General features: G+C 70.7%; 2 protein-coding genes across 3 annotated transcripts; both read right to left on the bottom strand.

Moving 5' to 3' along the window:
* Window positions 1–5,720: 5,720 nt before the first annotated feature.
* LOC106487509 (RING finger protein 145-like) lies at window positions 5,721–13,171 on the bottom strand. Of its 2 annotated transcripts, none has more exons than XM_067298422.1 (10): window positions 12,678–13,171; window positions 11,816–11,924; window positions 11,368–11,459; window positions 10,634–10,869; window positions 9,833–10,008; window positions 9,426–9,566; window positions 8,475–8,567; window positions 7,680–7,827; window positions 6,970–7,326; window positions 5,721–6,451 (listed from the first exon to the last, which is right to left on the bottom strand). In XM_067298422.1, the coding sequence occupies exons 1-10, from the start codon at window positions 12,841–12,843 to the stop codon at window positions 5,948–5,950; spliced, it is 2,022 nt and encodes a 673-aa protein (XP_067154523.1). In that variant the 5' UTR covers window positions 12,844–13,171; the 3' UTR covers window positions 5,721–5,947. The 2 variants fall into 2 exon arrangements, with proteins under 2 accessions (XP_067154523.1, XP_067154522.1); XM_067298421.1 differs by having other exon boundaries at window positions 8,475–8,657; window positions 12,678–13,170.
* A 5,148-nt stretch (window positions 13,172–18,319) lies between these two features.
* Window positions 18,320–19,444, bottom strand: LOC136992238 (G-protein coupled receptor 151-like). The gene has a single exon (XM_067297267.1). It carries the CDS (start codon window positions 19,442–19,444, stop codon window positions 18,320–18,322), a length of 1,125 nt encoding a protein of 374 aa, XP_067153368.1.
* Between the last annotated feature and the right edge of the window lie 1,110 nt (window positions 19,445–20,554).

The following is a 20,554-nucleotide window of genomic DNA, read 5'->3' as shown; positions in this document are numbered from 1 at the left end:
GGCACCGCGGCCGGGCCCCGGCGGCGCCCCGGAGAGACCCCGCTGCGTCCCCCGCGCCACGCCGGGGAGGCCCCGCTGCGTCTCCGGAGACATCCCGGAGAGACCCCGGAAGGGCCCCCGAGACCTCCCGGAGACGGCCCAAACGGGCCCCAGAAACACCCTGGAGAGACCCCAAGCAGGCCCCAGAGATGCCCTGCAGAGACCCCAAACAGGTCCCAGAGATGCCCTGGAGAGACCCTGCTGCATCCCCAGAGATATCCCGGAGAGACCCCGGAAGGGCCCCTGAGACCTCCCGGAGACGGCCCAAATGGGCCCCAGAGACGCCCTGGAGACACCCCAAATGGGCCCCAGAAACACCCTGGAGACACCCCAAGCAGGCCCCAGAGACACCCCAAACGGGCCCCAGAGACGCCCTGGAGAGACCCCAAGCAGGCCCCAGAGACGCCCTGCAGAGACCCCAAACAGGTCCCAGAGTTGTCCTGGAGAGACCCTGCTGCATCCCCAGAGACAACCCGGAGAGACCCCAGAAGGGCCCCTGAGACCTCCCGGAGACGGCCCAAACAGGCCCCGGAAACACTCTGGAGACACCCCAAGCAGGCCCCAGAGACACCCTGGAGAGACCCCAAACGGGCCCCAGAGATGCCCTGGAGAGACCCCGCTGCATCCCCAGAGACATCCCGGAGAGACCCCAGAAGGGCCCCGGAGACACTTTGCAGAGACCGCTCTGCGTCCCCTGAGACCTCCCAGAGAGACCCCAGAAGGGCCCCGGAGACACCCTGCACAGACCCTGCTGCATCCCCCGGGTCGCTGCAGAGAGACCCCACTGAGATTCGGCAGGGCCTCAGGAGACACCCCAGAGAGACCCTCAAAAGGGCCCCGCAGACACCCCAGAGAGACCCTGCTGCATCTCCTAGGACATCCTGGAGACAACCTGGAGACACCCCACATGGGCCCCAGAGACACCCTGGGATGTCCCCAGATGGCCCCTCACACACCCTACGGAGACCCCACGCAGCCCCCTGCGCCCCCAGTGTACCCCAGAGTGACCCCGCTGGACCCCTGCTTTCCCTGAGATGCTCCATGGTGGCCTTGCACGTGTCTCCTGCATTCCAAGAGGCCCCACAGGAGCCTCTTGGGCACCCCAGAGCGATGCCAAAGGGGCCTCCAAGCCCCCCCAAAGCAATGACTGCCTGGGTGCCTTGAGCTACCCCTCCCTGCAGGGGACCCCTGCACTCCTGAGACACCCCGCGGTGACCCCAAAACAGGGGGCAGCCCCACCGCCCGCACTGGCACCCACGGGTGCTCCCCACGGAGCACCGTGGACACCCCAGCCCTGCCCCAAGGGACGAGGACCCCCGGCGGCTGCAGGCGCCCCGCGCCGCCCGCCCTCGCCGCTGGGCCCACGGCAGATCTGGGGCCGGCGGGTCCCGTCTCCATCCCTTCCCGTGGCGCAGCACCAGCCGGGTCTGGGAAGAAGGTCCTGGGCATTTGGTGAGGAAACAGGTGGTGGGACCAGAAGGGGACGTGCTGGCCGATTCCATCCCATGGCACGGCCATGGGACCGTCAAGTCCCGGGCGCATCCTCCGCGTGTGCCGCGTGGCGGGGGGATGTCCTCCGTGCCTCCTTCGCCCCGGCGCTGGCAGAGAGCAGCAGGCCTTTCCCTGGGATCCCGCAGCTCCGGAGGGAACTGCACGGTGACTTCCAAGGAGATGCAGCCCCGGGGCTGCAAACGAGACAGCTCCTGAGCCAGGACAGAGGCCGGAGAAGGAACTTGGCGGATGGGTGGCCGCACGCTGCTTTTTTGGCTCGGTTTGCCGAGAGCTGCTCCGGCTCCTTGCAGCAGCCGCCCGCCGGCACCGGAAGGTCGCGGCGCTCCCGGCGGGCCAGCGGCTGCTGACGCTGCAGCGCGGGGCACTCCACCGTGGCGGCTGTCCTTCGGGAGCGTCCTCTGGCTGCGACGGCAGGGCTGGGAGCGGGCGGCGGGCGGGAGCCTAGGGCTGCACCAGGAGACGGTGCTGCGGCGCTTGGGAGCTGCCGAGGGCTGCCGGCCCGGCGGACGCGCTGGCGGGGATTGCGCCGCTTTGCTCCGGGGATGCGGGAGGAGATGGCGAACGTCGGCCGGCAGAGGAGAGAGCCTGCTCCTGGGATGTGGGCCGGGAAAGCAATGCTCTTGCAGCCCCGGCTCCACCAGCACCCACGGGGGCAGAGGGACCCCTGCCCAGGGCAGCCGGTGAAACACCAGCCCCAGCACCTCCTCCAGTGTCCCCCAGCACCCGTGGGTGCCGGGTGGGGAAGCCAGTCCTGCCGGGGGTATCCCTGGAGCAGGGGGATTTGCATCCGTGCCGCTTCTGTCTCCAGCTGCAGCTGCTGACGGAAAACAGTACGGGAAAGCCACTAAGAAATGGAGCAGGAAAGCACGGAGCAGGGAGGGAGGATTCCCCGGGGAGCCAGGCCCAGCGCAGAGCTGGCGGGTGAACTCCCCAGGGCCACCCCGAGGCAGCCGCTCCACTCGGGCAGTGTCTCTCGCACACTGCACTCTTGCTCGTGCACCGGGTAGGCTGTTCTTCCCTGGGGACCGGGAGAGGCCCAGAGGCAGCCAAGCCCCGCAGACGCATGGACGCCGCTTGGCCCGGCCGATTCCTGCAGCACGAGCTCCCGCCTAGCACGGCGGCACCGTCTTCGGGTTAATATTCGACGCCTGCGCGCTCTCCTCTCCCGCCCCGCTTGGGCTCCCGGTCGCGCATCCTGCGCCCCATTGCACCCCATCCCTGCGCCCCGTCCGTGTCGAGGGGGCTGCTCCCGGCAGCACCCGCCGCTTTCTCCCAGAGCCTCCCGAGGGCTGCGAGGGCCCGGGTGCGTCCTCCTTCCAGGAGCTCGGGGGCTGACGGAGGAGCGGAGCTGGCTGCGCGCGGAGCCGGCTCCTCCGCCGAGGAGAGCGGTTGCAGAGAGAGCAAGAGGCGAGGGCTGCCCCTCCTTCCCCCCGGGAGCCGCGCTTCCGCAGAGGCTGCGCTGCCGGCCCCCGCCTGCGCTGCACCCGCCCGCGTGGCAACTACGCCTGCGCCCCGGCTCCCGCCTGCGAGCCGGACCCGAACCCGAACCCGAACCCGAACCCGAACCCAAACCAGGCCCGGGCCCCGGCCACGCTTCCCAGCCTGGCCTCGGACCTGCCTCGGTGCCGTGGGCTGCTGGCTGAGCCCTGCGCTGCATCTGGCCTGGGCACCGTCTCTGGCCCACATCCGGACTGGCTGTGCCGCTCCGCCCTGCATCCCAGTTCCTTGTTGGGACTTGGCCGCTTGCGCCAGCCTCGTCAGCCCGCTCTGGTCCCGGCTTGCCTTCCCTGCGGAGCAGCCGGCCCCCTCTGCGCCCTGACACTGCCGGGGCCGTGCTGTTCCCTGCAGAGACTGGGGTGTCCACCCAGCTGTGCACTCCTCAGCTCAGCACCCATCCAGCTGTGCACCCATCCAGCCCAGCATCCATCCAGCCCTGCACTTGTCCAGCCCAGCATTCACCCAGCTGTGCACCCATTCAGACCAGTGTCCATCCAGCTGTGCACCCGTCCAGCCCAGCCTCCATCCAGCTGTGCATCCCTCAGCCCAGCCTCCATCCAGCTGTGCACCCGTCCAGCCCAGCATCCATGCAGGCACCCACCCAGCCCAGAATCCATCTATCTATGCACTCGTCCATCCCGGCGTCCATCCTTCCATGCCCCCATCCAGCCCACTGTCCACGTGTCACCGGTGTCACTAGCTCGTCACCCACTGCCCCGTGTGGTCGCCTGGTCCCTTGTGGCTGCGACGGGGCAGCGGTGGGCAGCGGTGACCCTGCCCCCCCCCCGGCCACGGGGGTCTCCAGGAGGGCTCAGCCTGAGGCGATGGGGGCACTCCAGGGCCCCGCACCTCCCAGCGGCCGCGTGCCGTTCCCACCCGCCGGCTCTCTCCCGCTTCCAGGCAGCATTAGCCGGCTCGGCGGAGCCCCCGGGGACGGTGCGTTCCTCCGCCTGGGCTCGGCCCCAGGGGGAGCTTTGTTCTGCAGCCCGGCTCCGCCGCCGAGCTAATGGGGCCTTAATGGAAAGCAGCGCGGTGGAGGGGAGGCAGGGAGAGGCGCGTGGTCACACCGGCCGCCGGACCACTGCCCCTCCTGCCCTCGCCACCCCGGCTCCCCGGCTTGCCCGCGCTCCGGGCGTGCAGATGCCCCGCAGCCTCCTTGAGGGGCAGGGGGAAGGCGCCGGCCGGGGGTCCGGGGCGGCTGCCAGCCCTGCTGCAGCCCCTCGCCCTGCCCGGGCAGCAGCGCCCCGGTCCCGGCACGACAGCGGCGCTGGGGGTGCGGGATGCTGCGGCAGGGCAACGGGGGTCTCCGCGCTCAGCCCTGCCTCCGCACCAGCCTCCCCGCTGCACGGGGGGGTGCCAGCGGGCGGCGGAGGGGCTCGAGGCCGGGCCGGGAATCGGGGATGGAGGCGGCGGAGGCCGGGAGCGGGAGGAGGGGGGGGTCTCGCTCGCGCTCGTCTCCCCCCCCCAGATGGGTTTTATCGACGGGCTGCTCTCTCCCTCCCGCTAATGGGTTTGCGCAGAGCCCCGCTGGGACGCTGCCATCGCCTCCGCTCGGGTAAGTGCCGGGGTGGGGCTGAGCCGGAAGGGGAGGGAGTCCATTTACCGCCTCCCCGGGGCCCGCGGGGTCCCCGGGGACCCCCCTCCTCCCCTTCCCCGCCGACACGGGGCAGCAAAGGTGTTTCCAGAAGCCCAGAGCCGGCCGGGCTGGATGCGGCCCCAGCATGCGGGGTCAGCCCTGGCGCAGGTGCCCCTTGCAGGCGGGCTCATGCCTCGAATCCCGCGGGATGCCTGCTTCTCCCTTGAGCCACGAAGGCGCCAGGATCCAGGCACCGGGATGGGGGGAACCTGGAGCCCGGGCTCTGCCCTGCCGGATTCGGGGCGGCATCGAGCAGAGGCCACCAGCCACTCAGCTCCAGTGCCAGGGCTCCCGAGTCTGCGCTGGCAATGGAGCCCCGGGGTCCAGCCCTGGGATGGGCTCAGGGAGGCGCAGGGGAACGGGAATTTCGGCGGCAGCCCGGCTCGGGGCGCCCGGGCCCTGCCACGCGGTGCCGGCGCACCAAGGCCACCCCACGCCGTGCCACCCCACGCTGTGCCGCACCGCTCGGCGTGTGCCATCCGTGCCATCTAGTGGGGGAAGGCCAGAAGGCAGCTGGGCACCCCGCCGCGCACGCACCCTTGGGGGGCCCGGCCCCTGCCCTGGGACCCCCTGCTCCAGCTGCAAGCCGGTGCCAGGGAAGCGCAGCCGTCCGGCACCACGGAGCAGACCCCGCAGGGCTCAGACGCCTGGGCTCCCCGCGCCCGGGGTGAGGGACCGGCTAGAGATGCCCCCCCAATTGGGGTGCTCGCCCCCACACCCCCCTCCCCGGTCCTTCCCCAACGCCGGCCCTGCAAGCCCCCCAGCTGGACGGTGCCCGTGGGCCCAGGCTGCCCTCACACCGCGTGGGGAGGGGGCTGCAGCGACCCGACCCCCCCTCCTGCCCCTCTGCAGGGTCTTCCCAGGGTCCAAGCAAGCAGCTACGGCCCCCAGCCCCGTTTCCCATGGGCCAGGGCCGAGGGGGGGCTCAGCCCGCGTGCCCCCCGCCCCATCGCTGCCGGGGGGCCGCAGCCAAACGCCCGAGCCTCGGAAGCAAAGGCGCCGCCGCCGCTCAGACTCCGCTCGAGCGCAGCCGGCGGCGACTTTAGTTCCTGCTTTATTGCGAAAAGAGTCCGTGGGGGGCCCGCTCGCCCCGGCCCCAAGCGCCCCCCGGGGCGCCGCGCTGCGCCCAGGGCTTTCCAGCGGGGCGATGCCGAGCCCGCGGCAGGGGAGCGGTGCCGAGGGCTCCCTCTCCCCGCGGGGTCCCGGGGTCTTGCGGGGCGGGGGGAAAGCGCCCAGCAGTTTGTTGGGGCGAGAGCCGTGGTGCTAGGAGGGGCTGTGGGTGCTGTGGGAGCCTCCGCTGTCCCCCGCGCCCAGCCGGGGGCTGGCCAAAGTGTCCGGGCTGGCAGCGGTGGGCTGCATGTCCTGGCCGGAGGTCTCTGCCCCCAAGGGCTCCGGGGAGGCACCCGCTGCTCGTTCCTGCCGGGAGGAAGTGTCCGGACCAGCAGCCCCGTGGTCCTGGGAAGCCCAGCTCCCACCCTGGCCGGGCAGCGGTCCTGGGAGCAGCCCTTCGTCCCGGGGCTGAGCCAGCACCGGGGCGCTCTGCTCCGGCTGGCCGGGGCTCGCAGCGACTCCTCCGTCCTCCGGCACCTTGTCCTCGTGGGCTGGCTCCGGCTCCGCCGTGGCCCCGGCGCCCGGTTCTCCCTGCGCAGCCGCCGGCTGGACCTGCTGGTGACACATGGGGCAGGTGTCCTGCACGTAGAGCCACTTGCGGAGGCAGGCGCCGTGGAAGAAGTGGTTGCAGGGGGTGATCACGGCCACCTGCATGTCCTGCGGGCAGAGAGAGGACGTCACCGCGGAGCGAGGGCAGAGCTCAGCGCTGGCGGGGTGCAGGCTCTTACCGTCTGTGCCAGTCTCCCAGCAGGGCCAGGGACCGGCTCCCTCCTCCCCCCAGTAAATCCAAGGGGTGTCTGGGGCTGGGATATGCGCCCTGCTGCCTGCCTCTCTCTGGGGGGGTTTCAGCCCTCCTCCTGCCCCGTCCGGAGCGGCGGAGGCTGCAGGTTGAGCCCGTCTCACGGGCTGCAGGCAAGCTGGGCTTGGAGCTAGGCATGGAAGGGAAGTGGGGACCGGGCCAAAGCTCTCGCGGCACGCTCAGGAGGAAAGATCCCAAAAGGCAAAGACCTTGCCCCATCCTCAGAGGGGCACAGCAGGATCTTCCAGCTCTGCTAGCCCTCCTGGAGACCCTGGTAGCCCTCCTGGTGCCCGGGGACGGCAGGGAAGGGGGAGCAGCCGCTCGGGGCCAGCCGGGACCCTGCGAGGAGAGCACAGCGGGCGCGCAGCGGGCTCACCTGGAAGCAGATGGCACACACGTCGTTGTGGTCCCGCAGCTGCCCGCGCGTGGCCCTGGGCAGGGAGTTGATCTTCTTCGCCGCCTCGCGGCGCAGCAGGAAGCTCTTCCAGCCCGACTGGGCGCGCAGCCAGACGTTGAAGTAGGAGTGGATGATGATGACGGAGGCGCCCATCCAGCTCCACTCGCCGAAGAGGGACTCCCAGGTGCCGTAGCCCACCACGCACACGGCCACCAGGAACTCCAGCACCCGGCTCATCGCGTTCACATAGTAGATGATCTCGTCCATGCGCTCCAGCGGCGTGTCCTGGAACAGCTCCACCATGAAGAGCGCGTAGATGAAGAGCGTGCCCATCACCTGGCGGACAGCGGGGACAGCGCGTTGGTGGCAGCGGCCGGCTGGCTGCCGGACCACACACCGCGACCCAGTGCCCATCCCCGCAGGCTGCGCACACCCGCGGGAACACGGCCCGTCGCGTGCGGCAGCCAGGCAATGCCCCGGGGAAGGGGGAGGCCACAGCTCTGCCCGCTCCCTCTCGCTGGCGCAGGGGGCTCCTGGGGCCAGTGGTAGGGGACATATTTATGCCAACACAGGACAAGGGACAGGCAGGGGCTGCAGGGCCAGGACGGAGGGAGCAAAACCATTCCGGGAGGCCGAGCAAGGCGTCTCTGGGACAGCGACGGACCCCTGGGGCTGGGGCCCCCCTGTACCTGCAGAGAGGTGAGCATGCAGCTGGAGACCAGGATCAGCAGCCAGAAATCCAGGTGGAAGAAGTGCGCAATCTTGTAGGCCATGAAGCAAGGGAAAACCAGCAAGAAGAGGCACATGCTGACACCGCGGAAATGCTTCCAAGGGCTCCTAGGGAAGGTGCAGGTCAGCAACGTGGTGCCGCCCCAGGCCTGGCCGGCAGGACCCCCACACCCCCAGCCGCCACGCTGCGGACAGGGGCGCCCACTGCCCCCGGGACCGTGTCCTCCGGGACCTGTCCTCCAGCACTGTATCCTCCCGAGAGCGGGCAGAGAGGATCCAAAAGGAGCTGGAGGGCCAGGGAGCCGCCGGGCAGGGCACCGGTCCTCGCGAAGCAGGACTGGATGCACAGGCTGGTGCTGGGCAAGCGGAAATAAAGGGAGGCTCGTGGGTCCGGCCAGCTCGGACGTGCCTGGTCCACAGTCCCAGCTCCAGGGACACCACGGTGTCCAGGACAGGTCTCGGCAGGCTGGGGGAACGGGGCAGCACTCCCAAGTCTGGAGAAAACCTGACCGGGAGACAGGGGCATCCCGGCTGCACGCTGGGATCACGGTACCCAATATGGTTCTTCTTTGAGGGCGAGAGGATAACCCTGAGCCTGGAAAGAAACCCCAGCGCTGCTCTGCCGAGCCTCCTCCCAGCTCCTATGCGGCAAACTGTGCACCCTTGGGCAGGGCTGGTCCTGGGGCCGGGCCAGGCAGCGGGATGGGGCCGGATCCTGCCGCTCTTCCCCAAGTACTGAGAGAAGAGGCCAGTACCTGTTGCGGGAGGCCCCCAGCGCCAGCACGATGGGGTCAGCTATCTCGATCATGGACTGCAGCGTGGAGGTCACCACGATGAAGAGGATGATGCTGAGGAGGAAGGTCCGCTGGAGGATCTGCAGGTCGAGCAGCCCTGTCTGCAGCGCCAGCAGCAGCAGCGTCACCCCCTCTGTCACCCCCCTGCGAGAAGCGGGGCGTGAGGCCGGGGTGCGAGCACGCACACACGGCACCGCGCACAGCCTGACTGGCGCGGGGACGTACACCGCGCGTCAGCCTGGGGCACAGCCGGGAAAGGGGGCACCCGGACCTCCGCGGCCGGCCCTGCCGCCTTTGCACGGCGCACGGGCCCCATTTCCACCTTCAGGGCAGCTCTCTGCTCGGCCACGGCAGCTCATCCAGCTGGGCTGGCAGCACGACCCACCCATGGAAAGAAACAGCCTGGAGCAGGACCGGCAGCTTGGCTGGGCTGGGCCAGAGCCGGCAGCACGCGGCACAGCTCTGGCTTCATCCCAGCAGCATCCAGGTGGCACCTCATCCCTGCGGGACCTACCCCCAGGTGGCACCTCATCCCTGCGGGACCTACCCCAACCCTGGATCTGCTCCTCACAACACCCACGTGCTCCCCACTCTCTCCTGCACGGGGCTCTGGGGTGCAAACTGTCAAGAACAAGGAAATTCTCCGGCTGTTCAGCACTGCAGAGATGTGCCAACTACCCGCAGCTCTCTGCGCGCCTCTGGCAGGGCAGGAGCCATCTCCCAGCCCGAGGAAGCTCAGGGCAGCCAAGGGGGCTCAGAGCCAGACCCACCACAGGGCTTGGGCAAGGGATGTCCCTGCTGCCTCCCATTGGAGGCAGGCGGCACCGGGATACCTGCTCCGCCGCCCGCCCCGGCAGCTCGCCACTGGGATGCCGAGTCCCAGGCCGCGGCGAGCGCCCGCGCAGGGCTCACCTGTGCATGACATTGCCGTTCTGGAAGGCACCGTAGCCCAGCAGGTAGAACTTGCAGAGGTTCAGCACGCCCAGGGCAAGGTAGGAGACGGTGAAGGTGAGGCCGACGAGGGAGTAGGGCGTGCTGCAGCACTCGGCCACGCTGCAACAGAGCCCGGCGTGAGCGCAGGCACCGAGCGAGGGTCTGCCGGGGCCGGGCAACTCCCCGGCGGTGCCGCGGCACAAACCCAGGCCAGGAGGGAACGCTCTCCAAAGCCCCGGGGGCTGCAGTCCCTCCTCTTCCTCCTCCTGCAGCCAAGGTGGAGGAAGGCAAAGCTCACAGAGCTGTTGCCTGCAGCTGCGCCCCAGCCGTACCCGGAGAGCGCTTGCCCCGCGTGCCCCGGCTGCGGCGCGGCCCCGCGCTCCTACCTGCTGAGGAGGACGAAGAGCAGGCCCTGCTGGGCGAGGGGGCTGCTGGAGGAGGCCAGGAAGGAGGAGAGCCGCAGGGAGAAGAGCACCAGCCAGAACACGAGGAAGAGGAGCGGGACGGCCAGCTGGCTCCAGAGCGACACCCCCAGCGCGAGCAGCCTGTACGCCTCCAGCGCCTGCGGGGACGCGACGTCAGCGGGGCAGCGGGGCCAGAGCCGCCGCCAGCACGCCTGGCTGAGAACCGCCAGCACTCAGGACACGCTGGGCTGCACCGGGCCCCGGCACTCAGGGCACGGGGCTGGCACAAAACAGCCTCCTCTCCCTCACCCCTCCGGCTCTGAGCACGGGGGCGGTGGGCAAAGGCTGCCCACAGGAGTCGGGAACTCCTCCAGCCGCGCCAGGACCGCGGAGGTGGGCTGGGGGCCCTGCAGAGTCCCAGCTGGTCCCAGAGGAGCTCCAGGACATCGCTGGCTCTGGAGAGGCCAGGAGGCAGCGATGTGGCTCTGTATCTTCCCACGTGCATGGGAGAGGGGGGCACGGAGGGCCCGACACAGAGGGGACAACCTGGAGCGAACTCTGCACCAAGCTGGTCTCCCCCGAGCTGGACACCCCTGGGCTCACGCGGAGCATCCTGGAGGCTGCGTCGGGACAAGGCACCGCATGCCATCTCCCACCGCCGAGCCGGGGGCTCCTCTGCCCAAAGAAGAGGACGGAGTTTCGGCGAGGCCGAGGTCTGGCGCTCAGTCCCGCCCTCGCCCCTCCGAACCCAGCCCGGGAGGGCTGCGGCACAGCCCCACGCACCTGCGCCAGCTCCCTGCAGGCCACGGCAGCCAGCTGGAAGGGCACGAGGATGTGGGAGGTGACGACGTAGAGCACCTCCAGCCCGGTGAGGACGGTGGCGAAGGTGTTGACCACGGGCAGCACGTGGAGGGGGAAGCCACAGAGCCGGGCCAGCAAGGGCAGCAGCGGGGCGGAGAACAGCCACACTTGCTTGGTCCTCATCAGGAGCGAGCAGAGGGCGCACACGGAGACCTGGCCTGCGGAGGGGACGGAAGACGGCCTGGGCACGCAGGGAGGACGTGCGCCCTCCCCACGCCACCCCGCCTTTCCCCCCAGAGCCCCCGAGAAGCTCGGCACAAGCTCCGGGGAGACGCCAGGCTCCCGGACACGCGGGAGCGAGCCGCTGGCCGCGGCCGAGCTGGTTCGGACCGTCCCGCTCGGCAACCGCCACCCAGCACGCGATCCCGCGGGATGCTGGGAGAGCTGGGGCAATGAAGGAAACTTCTCCCCCGGGAGGGCACAATCCTCAACAGGGATCAGCCCTGCTTCGTCTGATCCCTCCCGGCTAAGGGGAGACACCAGCTTCACAGCCCGCGGAGGCAAGCCCAGGCTCTGCCCCGTCCGCAGCTCTGCAGCCCTTCCCCATTCCCGCAGGTCCCGGTGACCTGCCCGCCGTCGCCTGTTCCCCGGGGAGAGCCGGGGGCTTTCGCCTGCCGGAGGAGGGTGGCAGAGGGGCAGCTCGGGAGGGGTCTCACCTGCGAGAGCGGTGACGAAGCGGCCGAGCACAACGGGATCGTCATACACTGCACCCTGGAACTCGTACTCCAGCTCGCGGCGGATGTAGTCCCTGCCGGGAGAGAGGCTCAGCACCCGGCACCTGCCCAGCGCCCGGGAATGGCCCCACCGCCTCCCGCGGTGCCAGGGCCACGCTTGCGGCACCGAGACTGCTCCGGGCAGCCCGGCAAAGGGGGGGGCATTTGCACCCTGCTGCGGAGAGCCTCGCCACGTCTCCCCCGCTGCATCACCACGAGGGAAGCAGGGGACCCGCGGGGATCTCCGGTCCTGCCCCCAACCGCACGTCCCGGCAGCCCCAGCTCCGGGGGCAGCGGGACCGGTTGTCCCATCTCCGGGCTGCACCCCGGGCACGGAGCAGACGCCAGGCTCCTGCCCCGGCCCCCCGCACGGCTCGCCCGCGGGGCTCACCTGGCCGTCTGGTGCCCCACAGAGAGCAGCAGCACCGTGAGGAGGTAGAGGTAGAGCTTCACCAGCGACCGCACCGGCAGCATCAGCATCACCACGCACAGCACGTGGCCTGGGCGGGAAGGAAAGCAGGAGGTGAGACGGCCCCGCCGAGCCCCCGGCCCCGTCGAGCCCCGGCCCGGGACCCTCCCTCCGGGAGGAAACCCCTCGTGGGGTAGGAGGAGCGGAGCAGGGGTCTCTTTTCTCCCCGCCTGCCGTAGCGGGATGAGCAGGGAACAGCCTGCTGCCGGGCAGCTCCCACCCGTGACGGCCACGGAGGAGCTACGCAGGGACGCGCAGGACAGCCCGGGATGCCAGGCTGCGCGCCAGCGCCTTCCCAGTCCCCTGCTTGCAACCACCCTTCTCCGCCGGTGCCGGGGGGCTGGCAGACAGGGCAACGTTTGCTCAGATAACGGCTGCGATTTCACCCACAAAAACATGTCCCGAAGCTGCCTGAGACGGGCACTTGGCAGGGCGGGAAAAAAAGCCGGCAAACCGGATAACCACACGGCAGCAGCCCTCCACGAGAGCGGCCAGACCAGGAGGAAAGGGCTGGCGCGGTGCGAGAGCCGGGCTCGGCCGTCGTCCTGCCGGAGCGCGGCCAACTCCAGCACCGCCGTGTCCCTCGCTACGGGGGGGGGGGGGGAGGCTGGCGGTAAAGCGGAAGACGCTCGTGCTGAGACGGGGCCGAGAGGATGCACGGCGCATCCATGCGGAGCATCGCCCAAGGGTCGAGGCTGGAAGGGGCCTCCGGAGGTGGGCTCGTCCGGTCCCCTCCGCCCCGAGCGGGGTCACCCGCACCGCCCGCCCCGGGGGCCCCCCTCACCCAGGCAGTAGGCGCTCCAGAGGGCGCGGGGCCGGAGGAAGGCGTCCCCGTGCTTGGGCCGCAGCAGGTCGGCCAGGGCCGCCGCGTCCCAGCGGTACAGCAGGTCCAGCAGCGCCAGCCCCGGCACCCGCAGCGCCACGTTGGCCACCGCCTCCAGCCGCGACATGGCCGCCGGGGACCCCCTCTTGTGTGCTGCCCGGGGGGACAGATGGACGGACGGACCCCGTGTCCCCGCTCTGGATGTGGGGGGCGGGGGGGACAAGGGGGTCCCCGTGTCCTGGGTGTCCCCTTTGGGGGGGTGCCCCCTGTGCCGGCCCCCTCTCTAGGGGGGACGAAGGGGTCCCTTGCCCCAGGCCCCCTCTCTGGTGGGGACAGGGGGGTCCCCGTGTCCCGGGCCCCCTCCCTGCGGGGGGAGCCCTGTCCCCGGCCCCCTCTTCGGGGGAGGACGGGGGAGGAGACGGGGGGTCCCCGTGTCCCGGGCCCCCCCCGACGCCGCGCGGCGCCGGCGGCGCCCGGCAGGGGGCGCCAGCCCCGCCCCGCGCCCGGCAGGGGGCGGCGGCGCCGCTCGGCGGTGGCGGCGCGCCGGGGCCTGCCTGCCTGCCTGCCTGCCTGCGTCCCCGCCGGGGCGGGCCCCGCTCCCGCTCCCGCTCCCGTTCCCGCTCTCGTTCCCCTTCCGGTCCCTCCGACACTTTCGCTTTCTCCCGCCACGCCCCTACCCCGAGCCACGTGCTCGGGGCGTCGCAGAGAGGCCTTGCGCGACGGCGCGACCGGCCCTGACGCCGAGGACGCCATCTTAGAGCAGGGCAGAGCGCCCCCGCCTCCCCCTTGTTTGTGCCGCCATCTTGAATAAGGGCAGTGCGCTGGCACCGCGGAAGGGACGGAAGGGCGGGCGGCCATTTTGGCAAGGCCGCGGCTCTCTTGGATGACGTCACGGAGCGCTCGCCCTGCCCAGTCGGGGCATCAGACATCTTGAGTGAGGGCAGGCGCTCGGGGAGAGGCTGCGGCCGCCATTTTGGGTACGGGAAAGGGAGGTGGTTTTGGGGTACTACAGGGCGCTGCGGGGCCGGGGGGGCAGGTTGGGGTCCCCTGTGGTGCTGGGGGCCCTCAGTGGGGCCGGGCTGGGTTTGCCTTCCCCTTCTCACCCCCCCACAAGTTGATGTGCCAGAGATGGGCATCAAGGGCCTGCGGCGGGCCTGGGGCTGTGCCTTGCTCCGGCCGGGCCTGCGTCCCGCTCCGGCTCCAGGCCCTGGCCTCAGGGACTGCTCCCGGCGGGGCTGGGCTCCTCCTGGATCCACCAGGGTTGGCCGGGGGAGCCTCAGGGATCACCCAGGATCCTTTGGGATCAGCTGGGATTGGGAGAGGGGGTCCCCTGGGGTTGGCTGAGATCCTTTGGGATCAGCTGGGGTTGACCAGGATCAGGTGGGATTCTCTGGGATCAGCCAGAACCCTTTGGGATCAACTGAGGTTTCTCTGGGATCAGCTGGGATTGGGAGCAGGGCCTTCTGGGCTTGGCTGGGGATATCTGGGGCCCTCAGGGATCGTCTGGAATCCTTTGGGATCAGCTGGGATCGGGGGGGGCTCTGGGGTTGGCTGAGATCATTTGGGATCAGCTGGAGCCCTTCGGGATCAACTGAGGTTCCTTTGGAAACAGCTGGGCAGTTACGCCTTCCCCCCCCCCCCCCAAAGGATGACCTGTTGTGCAGGGACGGGATCGGGACCAGACCGTCCCGCCAGCGGGGCCCCCAGCTCCGCTTCCCGAGGCAGGGGGGTCTGCTCCAAACCTGCCCTGTTCCCTGGGTTTGCTCCATCCCAGGCCGGAGCAAAGGGAGCCGCGGGGCAGCTCCGTGCTGTGAGCTCCTCAGCGCAGCGTGTCCCCGATGGACCTGCGTAGAAGGTGTTAGACCTCGGGGTTAATAAAGCCAGCGCTGATGCTCGGGTAATATTTGCAAAGCCGTTTCCTAAATTCTCTCTTTCCCCGCACGGCTCCTTGGAAGCCAGACAGGGCTGGGCCGGGCTCTGCGCTTCCCATTGCCGGCAGCCGGTGCCTGGCTGTGCCGGGGACGTGCGGGGCCCTGTCGCAGGGAGCCGGAGGAGCGGCAGAGGACGGCTTGATGCAACCCGCAGGCAGTGAGCGCGGGCGAGAGGGACAGGGCAGGACACCGCCGCTGCTTCCCGTGGAGCGCCCTGGCTCTTTGCTCAGCCTGGGTGCGTGTCCGACCCGGCACAGGCTCCTGCTGCCCAAGCCCCCGTCCACATGGGTGGATTGGACGGATGCCCTCGCTGCCGGGCTGGGATCCTGGTGGGCAATGCTGAGCTGGAAGACAGCGAGGTGCCTGGCTCTCCCAGGCAGCACCGCCGGCCCCATCAGCACTGCAATCAGGCGTCTCCGGCGGTTTGGTTAAGTTGGGATGACAGGCAATTAAACTCGGGTTGGTGGGGTCCTCGTTAATGTGCCGGCGGTGCGGGAAGGGGGGGAGCTGCTGCTCCCCTGCTCTGCAGGTGGATTGTGGCTGGGCCAGGCTCTTCACGCAGGGGGCTCCGAGCCACGGTGCGGCACCGAGCCCTGCCTCGGGGGGGGGGGGGGGGGACACGGGGCAGCCCTGCTCTGCCCCGACGCTGCCGGTCCGGCTCCTGCCGGTCGGGCCACACAAGCAACGAGGGCTGGTTCCCTCTCGGCTCTGCGGTGGGGCCGTGGGCACCAGCTCGGCACCAGCCGGGGGCCCTCTGCCCTGCATCCTTGCAGGAGGCTGTTTTCACTTCTTCGCACAGAAACCCGCAGGACTCACCCGGGTGCATCACTGGGAGCAAGAAAAAAACACATGTTCAAAGAATAAAAAGGGATGTGGGCAGAAAGGCCCCGCGCTGGCCCGGGGGAGCGCTGCCGAAACGCCGCCCAGCCACAGGGAGCAGGGGCAGGGAAGCAGAGCACCCGCGGGCAGCCTGGCCGGGAAAGGCTTGGCTGTAACTTGCAGCTCGGTGCTGGGCTTTGCAGGCGGCGCCTGTGGCTTCCTTCCCGCCCCGGGGCCGGTGCCTGCGAGCTCCCGATACCCGCCGAGGACGTGTGCAGGCGGCTGGGCAAAGCCCTGAGCTCACGGCTCGGCGGGACGCTGCTGCAGGCTCTTGCCGAGGCCTTGGGATGCTTCGGGGTCGCTGCACGAGCAGAGCTGATGCGTTCCCCAGCAGTCCTGCCCGGGGAGCTGGCATGCCCGGAGGGGTCCCTGGCCAGCACCCAACCTAGTCCTGGCTTCAGATGTCCCTGCCAGCTGCACGGGTGTCCCAAGACAGCATCAGCCGCCTTTGCCACACGACCCGAGAGAGGCATTGGCCAAGTCTCTTACTGCAGAGAAGCTGAAGCGAGTGGGCGCTTGTGGCTGTCACTGCTCTGGCTGCAAAGCCCTGGTCCCAAAGACGCGGGAGCCTCCTGGCCCCAAGTCGCCTGCCGTTGGCATGGCCGGACGGGCTCGCTCTCCCCTGTAATGTGCTCTGAGACGCTAAGAGGAGAGGCTGGTGCCGGTTTACAGAGCATCACTACTACCTGTGCATCGAAGCGCATTTAAACACGCCAGCAAACCCTGCAAGACCGGAGAAGAGTCTCTGCATTCGTGACCGAGCACCAATGGCCACAACAGCTTAAAAGATTTGCAGTTTTATTCTGTATTAGTTTATTAAGATGATTTTAGGCCAAGTGCCAGGCTAGGCCGTGCCCTGTTTCCCATTGCCAGTCCGGGGCCAGGGGGGTTGTTTGGGGCTCCCTGGGGATGCGAGTGTGGGGCGAGCTGGGATGGGGGCACCCTGCAGCAGCACCCCAGCCCCAGCACTGCGATGGGCTGTGATGCACCACGTGAGGGACGTGCTTGCAGCAGCGAGCAGCTGGTGGCCTCACTGGGACAGCGGCATCGCCCCCGCCAGACCCCGTGCAGTGGGTCAGCCTGGGAGAGCACAGGGCCCCGGGGCACCTGCAGGCGTGGGGGGCTGTGCACCCACCTGCAGACACATTTACAGGGAAAACTTGGGGGCCAGAGAAGCGCGTGGTATTGCACTGTGACGGAGAGACCAACCAGAGCCGCCTTCAGTCCCCGGCACTGTTGTAATCTCCCCAGGAGATCCCCAGACGCTCAGTCCGTGCCTCAGTTTCCCCACTGGTGCAGCTCCTGCCTCCCTGGGGCTGCAAGGACTGGCTCTGCTGTGTCTGGGGAGCAGGGACCAGCCGGGGCTGGCAGTGCCCGTGGAAAGGCTGTACTGTTCACACAGAGCACGCATGCACTGGGTCTGGCTCTACTGGAAACCTTTAATGGTCACAGACACACAGAGCTGCCACCGAGGCTGTACGAGGGGGTTTGGTCGGGGTGCTGCTACTGATGGAGTGTCCGGCACCGTCCAGGACACTCGGCTTCTCCAGGGTTCATTCGTGACCACTCAGCGAGTGTCCCCCGGTGCCGCTGAGCATCGCCTGGGTTCACCACGCTGTGTCCAGGACCGAGGCCGTCCTGGCTGCTGGGATACTCCTTGCTCAGCCAGACGGGCCGAGTCCCATTGCTGCTGGAGCTGCTCCGCTTCCTGGGACTCTGCACCGTGCCCAGCTCCTGGGCTCGCCTGCTGCCCTCGCCTTCCCAGGGAGGCTGCGTGGTGCCTCCGAGGAACCCGGGCCCTGCCGGGGGTTTTGCCTGCGAACGGGCAGCTGCTGCTTGGCTTAGCAGAGCTGCGCCTGGACAGCAGCACGCTCCCGCATGGAGACACGGGCACACGGCTGGACGGACCGACGGGCACACGGGCGGTCCGATGGGCACACGGCTGGACAGCCACACAGACAGACTGATGCACACACAGACGGACTGGACTGATGGGCACACGGACAAGCCGACAGATCCATGGATGGGCCAACAGGCGCGTGGACAGTCTGGTGGGCACACGGATGCACAGGCCGACGGGCACACCGACACACCAACGGGCACACGGATGGACCGACGGGCACACGGACGGACCGACGGGCACACGGATGGACCGATGGACACACGGACAGACCGACGGGCGCTCCCGGGGCTGCGGCTCTGGGTGGCCCCGTCCCGCGGTGCGGGGCGCACGGCAGCCCGGCCCGGCCCGACCCGACCCCGCCACCCCCCGGTTCGCTCCCCGCCGCTCCGGTCCGCAGCACCCTGGAGAGCGGCGGGGGAGGGCGGGGAGACGGGGCGGCCCCGGTGCCCCCCCCCCCCCATCCCCCGGTGCCTCCGTCCCCGGTGCCCCCGGTCCGTGATTCCCGGTTTCTCCATCCCGTGCGCTCCGTGGTCCCTCCTTCCCGGTGCCGGCATCCCGTGCGCTCCGCGGTGCCCTCGGTCCCTCCATCCCGGTGCCGGCATCCCGGGAGCTCCGCGGTGCCTCCATCCCGGTGCCGGCATCCCGAGCGCTCCGCGGTGCCCTCGTTCCCTCCATCCCGGTGCCAGCATCCCGAGCGCTCCGCGGTGCCCTCGTTCCCTCCATCCCGGTGCCGGCATCCCGGGAGCTCTGCGGTGCCTCCTTCCCGGTGCCGGCATCCCGAGCGCTCCGCGGTGCCCTCGTTCCCTCCATCCCGGTGCCGGCATCCCGAGCGCTGCCCGGTGCTGCCGGCGCGGGCGGTCTCTCCGTGCGCCCCGTCGGCGGGCGGCGCCTCAGGGGCCGCCCTGGTGCTCCCAGGGCACCGGGTCGCTCTCCTCGCCGTCGGCCGCCTTCCTGCGCTCCTGCCAGAAGAGCTCCACGTCGGGCGGCGCCTGCTCGCCGCCCGCCGCGCCCACGTCCCGCAGCGCCTGCGCGCCCTCCACGGGCCCCGCGGGGCCGCCCGCCGCCCGGCCGCGGCGCAGGGCGAGCCAGGCGCGGCGCAGCCCGCGGCGACTCTCCGCCGAGGCGGCCAGGAGGACGCCGGGGCTGAGCGAGCTGTGCGCGAAGAGCAGCGCCTGCGCCAGCACGGCCAGGGCGGCGGGCGGCGCCGGGGCTCCGGGCCGCCGCTCCCAGAGCCACAGGCCCCAGAGCGGCAGGCAGAGCGCCTGGAAGAGCAGGCTGAGCGCCAGCAGCGCCCAGCGCAGCCGCCGCCCCGACGGCCCCGCGCCGCCCGCGCGCCGCCGCCGCCCGCCGCCGCCGCCGCCGCCGCCGCGGCGCAGCGCCCGCCCGTAGGCGGCCCAGGCGAGGCAGGCGGGCAGCAGGAAGGCCAGCGCCGGGAACGCCTTGCCGAAGACCTCCACGAAGGCGGCGGCGGCGGGGGGCGGCTGGAAGAGGCAGCGGGGCCGGGCGGCGCCGGGCCGCAGGCGGGTGAAGAGCAGCAGCGGCAGCGGCAGCAGCAGCGCCGGCGCCCACAGCAGCGCCGCGACGGCGGCCAGGGCGGCGGGCCGGGCTGCCGGGAGCCGTCGGGAGCCGGCCTGGCCCAGCGCCGCCAGCGCCCAGCTCTTGGCCAGCAGGCAGGCGTGCAGGGCCCAGTCGCCGGTGCGGCAGAGGAAGGCGCCGGGGCCGCGGGCGGCGGCGGCGGCGGCCAGGCGGGCGGGCAGGCAGCCCAGCAGCAGCAGCAGCTCGGCGGCGCAGAGCCCCAGCAGCAGCGGCCGCCCGGCGCCGCCGGGGCCGGCGCCCAGCACGGCGGCCGCCAGCGCCGCGTTGCCGGCCGCCCCCGCGGCGCCCAACGCGCCCAGCGGCACCAGCAGCCCCGGCGCGGCGCCGCCCGCCGCCCAGGCCGCCAGCCCCGCCGGCAGCGCCGCGGGCTGCGAGCCGTTCCCCGCCGCCACCGCCGCCACCGCCACCGCCGCCTGCATGGCCGCGGCGCCCCGACGGGGCGGCCCCGCCGCTGCTGCCGCCGCCGCCGCCGCTCCGCCGGGCTTTATCGGCCGCGCCGGCCGCGGCCCCGCCTCGGCGCCCTCCCCCGCCGCCCGGCCCCTCCCCCCACACTCCGCCGCTCCCGGCGCTGCGCTACGGCTCCGGTGCCCGGGTCCCGCGGCGCCCCGGGACCCAGCACCTGGGATGCCCGGGAAACCCGCACCTGGGAGCCCTGCCCCGCCGGACCCCCGGGGAAAGCCGCACCTGGGAGCCCTGCACTGCCGGACCCCCGGGGAAACCCGCACCTGGGAACCCCACACCGCGGGACCCCTAAGCACCCGGGAAAACCTGCTTCCCGGGACTCCCACACCGCCAGACCCCCAGGGAAACCTGCTTCCTGGCACCCCTGCACCACCGCACCCCTGTGTCCCCAAGGAAACCTGCACCCTGGGTCCCCCACGCTACCGGACCTCAGTGTCCCCCAGGAAACCCCTGCTCCAGGACCCCCACACCATTGCACCCCCACATCCCAGGATCCCCATAACCTGCAACATCCACACACTGGGACACCCGCACTGCCGGCCACCCATGCCCCCAGGGAAACCCATGTCCCAGGACCCCCGTACCTTGGGACTCCTGCACCCCAGGATCCCCATGTCCCAAGATCCCGGCGTTCTGGGATCCCCACACCAAAGGTCCCGGCACAGTGGAAACCCTGCATGTCTTGACCCTGCATCCCTAGACAGCCACGCTCTGGGAATTCTGCACTCCAGGACCCCTGCACCCTGAGGCCCCCAGGACCCCGCACCCCGGGACACCCGTATGCTGGGACCCCAAGCCTCAGGGGCCCTGCAGCTCAATTCCCTGCACCCCGGGGTCCCCGTGGCTGCAGGACCCCCATGCCCAGGGACACCCATGCCAGGACCCCTGGGCCCCAGGACCTGGGGGCTGCGTGTGTGCAAAGAGATGTATGTGCAAGGGCAGTGTATGTGCGCAAAGGGGTGTGTGTGCAAGGAGGAGTGTGTGTGCAAGGAGGAGTGTGTGTGCAAGGGGTGTGTGTGCAAGGAGGGGTGTGTCTGTGCCAGGCAGTAGCCAGGGGAGAGGATCCC

Source organism: Apteryx mantelli, chromosome 5 (genome assembly GCF_036417845.1).
Source record: "Apteryx mantelli isolate bAptMan1 chromosome 5, bAptMan1.hap1, whole genome shotgun sequence".
Lineage (NCBI taxonomy): Eukaryota > Metazoa > Chordata > Aves > Apterygiformes > Apterygidae > Apteryx > Apteryx mantelli.
This window is presented reverse-complemented; position numbering and strand designations above follow the sequence as displayed.